Source organism: Lucilia sericata, unplaced genomic scaffold (genome assembly GCF_015586225.1).
Source record: "Lucilia sericata isolate MDLA Ls3-8-SP2 unplaced genomic scaffold, ASM1558622v1 Contig000186F_arrow, whole genome shotgun sequence".
Classification (NCBI taxonomy): Eukaryota; Metazoa; Arthropoda; class Insecta; order Diptera; family Calliphoridae; genus Lucilia; species Lucilia sericata.
Window position 1 is genome coordinate 11,681 of NW_023994214.1, and position 11,312 is coordinate 22,992.

Sequence of the window (11,312 nt, forward strand, 5' to 3'; positions counted from 1 at the left end):
TATGAATATTTCATATTTATACAGTGTGTTTTGTATTGAAAATAGGAAAAATCCCTAACCCCATAAAAGGTCCCCTTTAGAATATGACATTAACGTTCATAACTGGCTTAAAAATGAATTTGACATAAACAAGTATTTTTTTAATCAACCAAAAGATCTCTACCAAATTTAACATCGAATCATGATTGTCAGAAATTCACTTCATTATTAAAATTTGATTTAAAAAATTAAGATATTATGAAAAATTCAACATAAAATTATTTGTAACTCAGGAAAAAGTTTTGAAATTGTTCTAAAAAAAACTAGTTCTAGAACGAATGCTAAGAGAACCACTTCAGATTCTTAAACAACAACCTTGAAACTAGTGATGTCGCCATTACTTCTGGAATCCGTTCCTCGGAACATTGTTGTTGTTCTAAAATACTTCTAAAAAGGAACGCATACACAGAGGGGAAAAATATACACGCCTGGTACGTTGTCAAGTATATACTTGACAACGGATGTTATTGAAAAATTTGTTGTCAATTTGGTACCAGGCGTGTATATTTTTTCCCTCTGTCTACAGTTGAAAAAATTTTCAATTATAAATTAGTCACCATCTCTCTATTTCTGATAATTTCGGTGCATAATTAACCCCATAAATTTTAATATAAATACATATATGACAAGGTTATATTAATGGTGGATATATAAGATTCGTTATAGTCAAATATAACACAAATAAAAAATATTTATAAATCTAATTACAACTTAGGAAAGTTTTTTTTTACTTACCAAATAATCCTGCTGGCATGATTTCCCACTTATTGTATCTGTTAAATTATCCATACTTCTTATTGGCGATGATTCCTGAAATTTTTAAAAATAATTTGTTAATCAAAAGGAAAATTGTGATCTCTTTTTTAGAGAATATAATTTTTATAATTTTATTCAATATTATGGGCCGTTTTAGCATCGGCGTAAAATGTGGTTCTTAGTATTTTTTGCCTAAAGGGCCCGAAACATAAGTCAATAGTTGTGTATGTGCCTGGAAATCATTGTTTAAAGTTTGGTGAAAATTGAACAAAATTCGACTCTAGTCCTCATTTATAACTGGGATCTCAAACTGGAGAAGTTTCATCATGCGGTCAGACCATGGCTATTAAGTAGTGAAGTTCCTTCCTGCTGCACTAGGTGGCTGTGGTTGGAACCAAATCTCAGAATGAGAATGTTAATCAATTAACTCATATTCATATGGATATGCAACTATCATGTGTTGCAAGTCTTACACTGCAGTTGCAGTCTCAACAGTTGTCACTGATGAACGTTATATTCTGATGTGGCTGAACAACCACGTATTGAGGCATATACCGAACCGCTTAGGTGGACCATATTAGCTGAGTGCCTCTTCCAGGTCGGTAAATTGTCAGGTTGATACTTCGTAATTGTCTTCAATCTGTGACAAAACTTTATACAATAAGTATGGAACTGAAAAGGCATGACTGAAAATCTCTTCGCTGTTGCCTCTCCCAGGTTGACTGTTATAAAAGACTTGCTTATGTTGCCTCTAGTGATGGCAATTTGACGTTTTTGAAATGACATTTGCGGGAAAAAATACGTTTTAGCGATTAGCGGGAAATTTGGCAAATTTTAACCAGCAGTTGGAGATTTTTGACGTTTTTTCACTTATAAAATGAAGTAATTACAAATGTCTATAGTCTAGTCTGTAGTCTAGTATATAGTCGAATCTGTTGTCGAGTCTATAGTTTTGTCAATAGTCTAGTCTATAGTCTACAGTCCAGTCGATAATCTAGTCTATAGTTTTATATTTGTGGCATATTTCAGTAATATGGCTTCGCTATCTTTAAGCTTTAGGCACGTGTTGGAGTAAGTTTTTAGATATTAGAAGTGGTGGAAGCATTGTCTATGTCATTGTTGACTGGTGGTCCCCTTCTATGGTGAAGCAGAAGCAGTATTGACACTTAGATGGCGTGTTGATTCCAAGGGAATCCTTACTATTGCCTCAAAGCTTCTTACTTTAGAAATATTCATTAAGATTTTTCTCAAGGTAACTAACAAAAAATTAGATGTCCCAAGTTCTTGTACATGGACCACCGTTAGCCATGTACCTGTGTACTTGCTCAGTGAATACAAAAGTCATCGCATGATTACGTCATCATGGCAGGTTCTAAAATTATGCCCTATGAATATTATAGAACCATTATTGACCTATAAATATTCACTAACCTAGTTCAGTAACCTTAATTTTTACACATTTTATAAGGGTCGGTGCATATTACACCTTATAACCCTTAAACATATAAAATCTTATTTTTAATAAATAATTTGTTTCAAATAAAAAATTATAAATTAATTCCTAGAATAAAATAAAATCGGAATAATTTAAGGAACTATGTATATACAAAATAAGTAATGAAAATAAACACATTCACTTCGGTATCTGAAATGAGGACTCCTCCACTACCTTTCTTCCAACTCATGAATCAGAATAAAGAAAATCTAAGGTAGAATATGGAATTAAGGCCTAAAAAAATGTAAAGAGTGAAGAATAATAAAGACCGTAAAACATAATTTGTTCACTGAGTATATTATTTTTCAATGTTCAGAAACTCAGTTTCCTGGATGTAGTTCCTAAGCAATTTCCAATCAGTGTTAGTCAGGAATGTTATTTCCGGAATAACATCACTACAAAGATACTTGGATCTAACTTCGACGAATGCCTGATACTACCAAAGAAAGTGCTACAGAGTTTCCATCTATTAACTTAAGACTTGCTCATTTTGAGGAGATTTCTCGTCTTGTTCTCATCAGGGTCACCCCATAGGATCTTTGTGGTTATACCCACCGTTTTATTATTTCAAGAGACCTTTTGGGATTCTCCCATCCTTATTTTTATTCAGCTTTTGTTAGATATACATAATTATATCACCTGATATCGCCCTAATTACCTTCTGGCTGTCGGTAAATATATTAAGGGCTGTGGGCGCCATATTTATTCTAATCCAATTTACACATTCCGTTATTGCTCGGACTTCTGCCGGGAAACATGTGTTATGATTAGGTAAACGGTGGTATATTTATGTTTCTGGATGTTCAATATAGAACCCCAGGCCCACTTTATCCTCCAAAATGAGCCATCCGCGTAACAACAGATTCTTACTGGTATTTGCTCTAGTTTCCGCTTGACCAAGACATTCTATCTGGGATAAGCGTTTCAAAGTTTCCGACATATTCTGTGCCTGGTATGCGATCAGGCACGTCCGATGATTTTGTATAACCTTCCAATGTGTCCAGTATATATTGATGACGCGTCCTATTACCGCTTTTGGCCAGTTTGCCTAAAATAAAGAGCCATTCGCCTGTAAGCGCCGCCTCATATCTTAAATATATTTCACTTTTATAAAGCCAATTTGTCATAGTAGGACCCATTTCATACCTATAGTTCTCCTACATCTCGCACAGCATTGTTAATCCTATCCTCTATGTGGTTTGCCCATTTTAATTTCTGGTCGAGGATTACACCTAAGTACTTAACTTTGTCTGTCACCGGTATCTTCTTGCCTAGGAAGCAAGGTTCAGTATACGTAGAAATTTTTGTCTTTCTTGTGAAAAGACAGATTTCCGTCTTCGTCGGGTTAACATTGAGGCTTCTCGGTTGAGCCCATCTCAACGCCGTATTCAGAGTCTCCTCAGCTCTTCTAGACAAGTAATTTGGATCCTTTCCCTTTAAAAGTATTAAGGCATCGTCTGCACAGCAGACAGTTCTATGTTCTTTTTCAATTAGAGTCCTTTGGAGGCTATTAATCGTGGTAACCCAAAGTAAAGGTGACAAAATACCACCCTGTGGTATACCGCGAAATACCTTTTACCTAATAGTTATATCATACATCTCGCAGCTTATCCATATGTTCCTTAGCATGTAATTGATTCAGTTACGGAGAACATTAAACTGGTCTAGGAATTGGAGACCCTTGGTACAAATAAAGAAAAATATGCTTTAAATGAGTCCTGACATAAGCTGTACCAGAACGACTCTTGTATTACGGAGTAGATTTTTGTCTGTACCTCCAATGAACGCTATCCTTTTCCTATCATTTATTATATGTAAATATCCCTCAAATCTCAAAGTGCGATCACATTAAATGTATGATCTTTGCTTTTTATTAAAAAAAAAACTACATACTCTGTTGAAATGAAAATTCAAACTGTTACAGTTTAAATTTAAAACCTCTAAAACTTCAGCAAGTAATATGTTACATTTTATTTTACTATATCATTGAAAAGAGATTTCCATTATAAAAGTTTTAAATTCTACAAAATTGATCATCTTACCTGCAACAAATCCTCCAGACTCTCAATATATTCGATGGCATTACGAAGTATTTCCACTTTTGGTAAACGTTGATTGGGATTTGAAGAGGTACGTCGTTTCAGTACTTCAAATGCCTCGTTAACCTGCAATAAATTATAGAAATTATAAAATATCATAAATACTCAGCTAAATACAAAACAAATGAAAACAAATAAAACAGACATGCATGAGAGTCTGTTGAAAATTTATAGAAAAATAAAAACAGAAAATCACACACAATTAATTATGTTTTAAATTAATATCAAGCATTTCCTACACAGAGAAAACTAAACAGATATGTATGTATGTATATAAAGTTGGAAAGGTTTTATTTTATTTTGTGATCATAATTCAAATTAAAATATGCGTTAAATTGAAAACAATAAAATTTGTTTTTGTAAAATTTTGTAGCTCATTTGACTCTTCCCCTTGTTCCCCACTACAATCCTTATACTATTTAGCTGTGATATGTTTTCAATAAAGTTTTATGATTTTTTGATTTCATTTGTTGTTGTCTTTTCTTTAAATCATAAAATTATGTAAAATTTTTCAAACTGATCATTAAAATTTAATTTCTTCTCCCCTTTTTATATTATTTTACTTTTGCTCCTCTCTTTCACTCTTAACCAAAACATAAATTTTCCAAATTTTACGACAGTTTTATTTTTGTTATAACTAGTACTGGACGATTTGTTTTGAATATTTATTTTGGTTGATATTGTGATTATTATGATCATAAAATTTAAGATTTCGTTTCATTTTCGTTCTTCCTTAACTTGCAACAATTTAAACAACAATTTGTTGATCGCACATTTTCAAGACTTTTGCAGATCGTAAAAATTTTAATGGTTTTTATTTTTTTTCCTTTCGTTTTAATAGTTTTAAATATAAATTTGTTAAAATTACATATCTTAATTTGACGCTCATTAAATTGTCTTTGACATTTATGAGATTTTTTGCTATAAAATTTTAATGTTAATTGAATTAGAAAAATTTTTCATAAAATTTATACTTTTTATCAGCCAATGGCGAACGATCATTTGGAGATGAGCATTTTTAGTATATTATTAGTATATTTTCGAATTTAATGGCGATCATTTGGTAAGGAGCGGGGGGGGTTAAGGAAAATTGTAATAGGCTTAAACTGAAATTATTTATTTTACTAAAGGTGGAACTTTACAGCAATAAATTAAAAAAAGAAATTAATATATAGATCTGTACCGCAATTCAGTAACTTTTTAACTAGAAAATTTTGTCATTAAATAGTAAAAATTCGTAAGTTAACAATAATTGTCGTTATGTGGTATTCTGAATTGTATTCCACCGATTTTTTTCGTTAAACATAACGAAAAGTATCGGCAATGTAACGACAAATAAAAAGTTCACGTTAATAATTTTATATTTTAAAAATATTTCAATACAAAACTTTTGACATTCTCATAGTTTTCCGATATTTGTCGTTAAAATATTCTAAGGTCGTTAAAAAGTTACAGAATTGAAAATTCGTTAATGCAATCGATATTTATCGTTACTTTACGATATTGGTAGTTAAAATTAAAAAAATACAGATTTGCGGTACTGATCTTATTATTTTCAAAATATTATTTGGAAATCGACCTTAAACAATTATAATGTTTCATAAAAAATATTTTCCATATAAATTCATACAAAAATCGATGTTGGAAGTCCAGAATATATACTTCAAAGGGTCGTGACATTGTATTATAACAATTACAAACTTACATATATAAAAACAGGAAAAAGTAAAAGAGAAAGGACTGGAACGACACTGAGGCCCATGGGAATCGGAATGGTACCTGATTTATTTGTATTCATATACCGAAAGAAATATGATAGGAGATCCAATCTACAAAAGAGCTAATTCCCCTGAAACCTAGTAGTGTGCGTGGATTCCACCCAGCAATATTTTCTAGTTTCTAGACTTTCTATTCTGAGACTCTGGTAGTAGTTTAGGATAAAGGCAACTTATATGTCAAATTGTTTCTAGCTCCTCAAACATCCTTGCATAAGCAGCAGAAGTACGGTATGGTTTGTCCCATTAAAACTCCCATTAGAGTCCATAGACTACATCTGTCTAGTCCAATAAGTATCTTAGTTGCTTTTACATTAAATCTTAGTCTTGGTCATAAGGTTTTTGATATTTTACTACCAATTTTTCTATTCCCGGACTGATAGATATATCAATTCCATTTAGATCAAAGTTCAAACCTTTTCTTCCAAATTAAATTTTCTCATTTCGCTGGCAACAAACAACCATATTATAAACAGTCTCAAAATATCAATTAAAACATTTCTACATTCTACAACTAGACAGCCCGACTATCAACATAAATTGACAAAACAGAACCAAGATCGATACGATCCCGTATCATTTCCGTTGTTTTCTAGTCTGGTTTATATTCAGCCTTCTTTCTTACGGCTATGAGAATCTGCGCGGATATTGGAGCGAAGCCATATTCTGGGATCTTTTAAATAAAACAAGTAGGATAGTATAGTCTGACTTGAATGATCATATGACACTCTTCTCGAGTTCAGAGTATATGTATTTAAAATGTGATTTTATAGATGAATTCATGACACATTTTATCTAATTACGATATATTTTAGCAATTTATTGATGAACAATTGATTTTCTGAAAGTGGATTAGAGCAAATATGGACCGATCCTCATAAAATTAGGAATAGGAATTTATTTTTTATATAAAAGTTACTTATGTTGACTTTGATAGTTATGTTAATGTTTATAAGTCAATTATGGATGTTCAACACTATTTCTGAGGGGAAGTATGTAAAGGATCTAGGGCCTAATGAGCCCCGATGATTAAAAAAAATCGACAGAAGTATTTAGGCTTATTTGTAATCTAAATGCTTTGTTGATACACTAAAATATTTAACAAATTATTAGATTTAAAGCCCTATTCGGGGTGTACGGCTGTATGGGGTCTAGATGAAATAATGAACTGATTTTAATCATTTTCAATAGGTTCCCTTCTTTGTTCAAAAGACACTTTGTATGTATGTGCCAAATTTTGTCAAATTATTTTGGTTTAAATGGACGGACAGACCAACGGACGGACATCGCTAATTCGATTCAGAAAATGAGCCAAATCGCTGCATTAACTTTCTTATCGAAAAATAATTCTATGGCGAGCACAGAACTAAACAAGACATATTTCTTTGGTTTTGATAAAATCTCCAGTATTTTGTAAAACATTTATTTTCAACTTGTGCTCTTTTTACAAATCAAGGCAATAGTGACGCTCTAAAAAATTGCATAAAATTCAGACAGGAAAATTGTTATAAATAAAATCGTTTCACATCCCGAAGAATATATTAATAGACTTAGTTTGCCTTTGCGTGCCTGATCGCATACCAGACACATAATATATCAGACACAGAATATATCAGACACAGAATATATCGTATATATACCAGACACAGAATATATCGTAAACTTTAAAACGCTGATCCCAGATAGAATGTCTTGGTCAAGCGGAACATTAGAGCAAATACCAGTAGGAATTCGTTGTTACACGGATGGCTCTAAATTGGGGGTCAAAGTTTTAACTGAATACTCTCCCAGAGGTAAGGTTTAAATCATATGGGTACCAGGTAGGGTGTCGATTATTCGACATTTTCCAAAAACCGGTTTTCGAATAGTTCGAATAGTTGACATTTAAAAAAACCGGTTGATATTTTTCAAATTCAGAAAAAACCGGTTAACCGGTTTTTCATTATAAATAAAAAAATATATTTTAATTTGAAAAACTTAATGTTTATGTTTAAATTTGATTAATAAAACATGGCCCGTAATGATTTTTAACAGTTTAAAAGATTATAACTTTCGATCTAGTCGTCTGATTTACATTATATCTTTAATATAAAAAAATTAGAAAAAAGTGGGACACTTCTATTAAACATAAGGTACTATGTAATCCTAGCTTATTTTAAAAGCCCTGTTTAGGAAATTTGCATAGGCATTCCAACACTTCCATAAAATTTCAGCCGTAAATTAATTATTGTAATTGGAATATAATCTTAAGATTGATAAAATTTTAACAAACAGTTATCAATTTTACAAATAATTTTTTTTAATTAATTAGGGAAATCAAAAAAGTTTAACCAAAGAAGCTTTAGAAAAATATACGCTAGTTCCTCGACTCAAATATTTTTAAAATTTAGACGGGCTGTATTATTATTTACTTAAAAATTTCATTTAAATAATCTTTGAATACAAAGCAAATAAAAGTATTCGAAACCGGTTTTTAAAAAGTGAAAAAACCGGGTTATTCGATATTCGAAAAATCAACATTAAGAAAAAACCGACACTGGTAAAGCAGAAAAAACCGGTTTTAAAACCGGTTGAAAAATCGAGTCGATCACCCTAGTACCAGGCCACTCGGGAGTAGTCCGCAACGAAAAGGCGAATGTAATAGCTTTAAAGGGAAGGGAGCTCGAAGCAGTTAACCTGACAAACGCAAAACCATTCTTCGCAACAAAAGCTGAACTAAAAATATGGATGAGAGAATCCCATAAGGCCTCTTGGAATAATAAAACAGTGGGTAGAACCACGAAGATCCTATTGGGTGACCCTGATGAGAGCCAGACGAAAAATCTCCTCAAATTGAGCAAGTCTGAGGTTAGTATGATGGTACATATTCTGCGTGGACACACAGGATTACGAGCACATCTATGCAAAATTAGACGAGCGGATTCACACGAATGTAGAAACTGTGGAGAGGACAGTAAAACTCTGGAGCACTTTCTTTGCCACTACCAGGCATTCGTCGAAGTTAGATTCAAGTATCTTGGAAGTGATGTTATTCCGGAAATAACATTCCTGACTAACACTGATTGGAAGATTCTGAGGAATTACGTCCAGGAAACTGAATTTCTGAACACTGAAACATAATTCATTCAGTAAACTTTTTTCATGAAAAGGAGCGCACAACAGGCCCTAGTGGAATAGGTGTATTTCTTCGGATTTGATGTAGTATACATCCTCCTATCAACCTAACCTAACCTAGTTTGCTAAGCATACATAGTTGATTTCATTTGATTATATTCGCAGATCAAATGGCACTAGTGTCGGTTTGTCATCACTAATATCGTTTCTCATCCCTGAGAAACCAATATAGTAACTTGGTTTTGCCCACCTTTAAACATCTTTTTCTTAAGATTTCAAATTAGCACTTAACGGATCTGACTCATTACTTGAGACCCTGATTCCATATTTAAATAGTTCCACTGGTTATTTTTGCTGTTATATGTCCAGGAATTAGAAATAAAACATAATTTTGATCTCTTGAAAAATTGCATGAAATAACAATTTGTCTACCGATGGGTCCTTCAACTAACTTAGGGATGTTTAAGCTTCACTTTCAAAGTACCAATAGCTTTACTGATAAGCTTAAAAGCATTGTTTCAACTCCAGAAATAGCGAAATTTTGAGTTTCACGATAGGACTTCACCCACTTTAACATGTACCAAAGTTAAACTATGTTATTTGAAACCTAAGCGAATTATTTTCAAATAGCTTGGCTGATATAGTGCTTTACCGTCGGTGTACATATAGTATGGAAATGGAAAATCGCAGTTTTATAAAATTCCAAATGATTATTAGATTATCAGAATGCTTAGATAATCTAGATTAGACTTTTTAAATTTCCACCAAAAAGAGAAATATGTATAAGATGCACCCATTGCAAAAAACATTTCTATCTTTTATATCTATTATATATTTTTAATATTTATAAAACCAAGTCCACTGAAAACATATCCAAAACTCTGAACTTGTATACCTTTCTCAAACGTCTACGTTCTCGCATTGTGGCCGCTTTTCGCCGATCAACAGCAACACTTTTCTTTTTACATGCTTTGCAGGCCCACGTTAAGCAGGGTCTAGACGATTGAGCATTAGCACAGACTAAAGGTGCTAAAACATGCTCTTCCGAACTTAAGCTATTCTCATCGTAATCCGTAAAAATGGGCGAAGGAGTTAAATTATGCGATTCATTTGAATCGTTAAAATTGCGGAAATTACAAGAGTTTGTGGCATTCGACAAAGTCAAAGAATCGTTAGTTGATGCAACACTATTGAAACGACTCAAAAATGTTTGTAACTGTTGCTGTTGTTGCTGGTGATGATGTGAATGGTAATGATTTTGTTGCTGATGTTGATGTTGAACCGCATTGTTATGTTGCTGCATATTTAAATGATGATTAATCATTGATTTGTTAGAATTTTCTAATAAATTATTAAATTCTTGTTTAATTGCCGCTTGTGGTATAAGTGTTGTTGCATCACTGTCACTGCAATTATCACTGATATTGTTGTTGTTATTATTACTATTAACATTTGAAATATTTAAATATTGTAAATTTCTTTGATATTTGGTCATGATTGTAAAACTTTTGTTTCAAAAGCACTGTTTGAAATTTAATATTTTTTATGTATTTTTTTAATATTCCATTAATTTTCCTTTGACTTTTTTTAAATTAATAATTATTAATTTTATTTTTTAAATATTAAGAAATTTTGCACTTAAAACTTTAATTTTTCAATTTTGTATATCTTCACTTGTTGATCTTTTTCTATTCGATTTTTTTTTAATATTTCCAAGCGATATTTTATAATTTTTTTCTCCCGCTTAACTTTCCGTTTATTTTGCCGCGTTTCACTCGTATGTCTTGTCATCTGCGACGCTCATTATACATTTGGTGACAATATTTTTTCTTCTTTAATTTTCAAAATATTCACATCTCAATTTTTTGTTTTTTTTTTAGTTCTTTTTCAAAAACATTTTCAAGATGTTCAACACTCAATTTGCTTTCTGCCTTGAGATATTGTGCTATTTATAAATCGTGTGATAATTCGTTGATTTTCTAATATATTGAGTTGAAAATATATAATTTTGAGTATTTCTTGTTATACAACACG

General features: G+C 31.8%; 1 protein-coding gene across 1 annotated transcript; it reads right to left on the bottom strand.

Moving 5' to 3' along the window:
* Positions 1–774: 774 nt before the first annotated feature.
* Positions 775–11,077, bottom strand: LOC119601704 (myogenic-determination protein; the record flags this gene model as incomplete). Its single annotated transcript, XM_037952839.1, has 3 exons — positions 10,174–11,077; positions 4,333–4,455; positions 775–849 (listed from the first exon to the last, which is right to left on the bottom strand). Coding segments are annotated over exons 1-3 (798 nt in total), but the record flags the coding sequence as incomplete, so codon positions are not given.
* Positions 11,078–11,312: the final 235 nt, after the last annotated feature.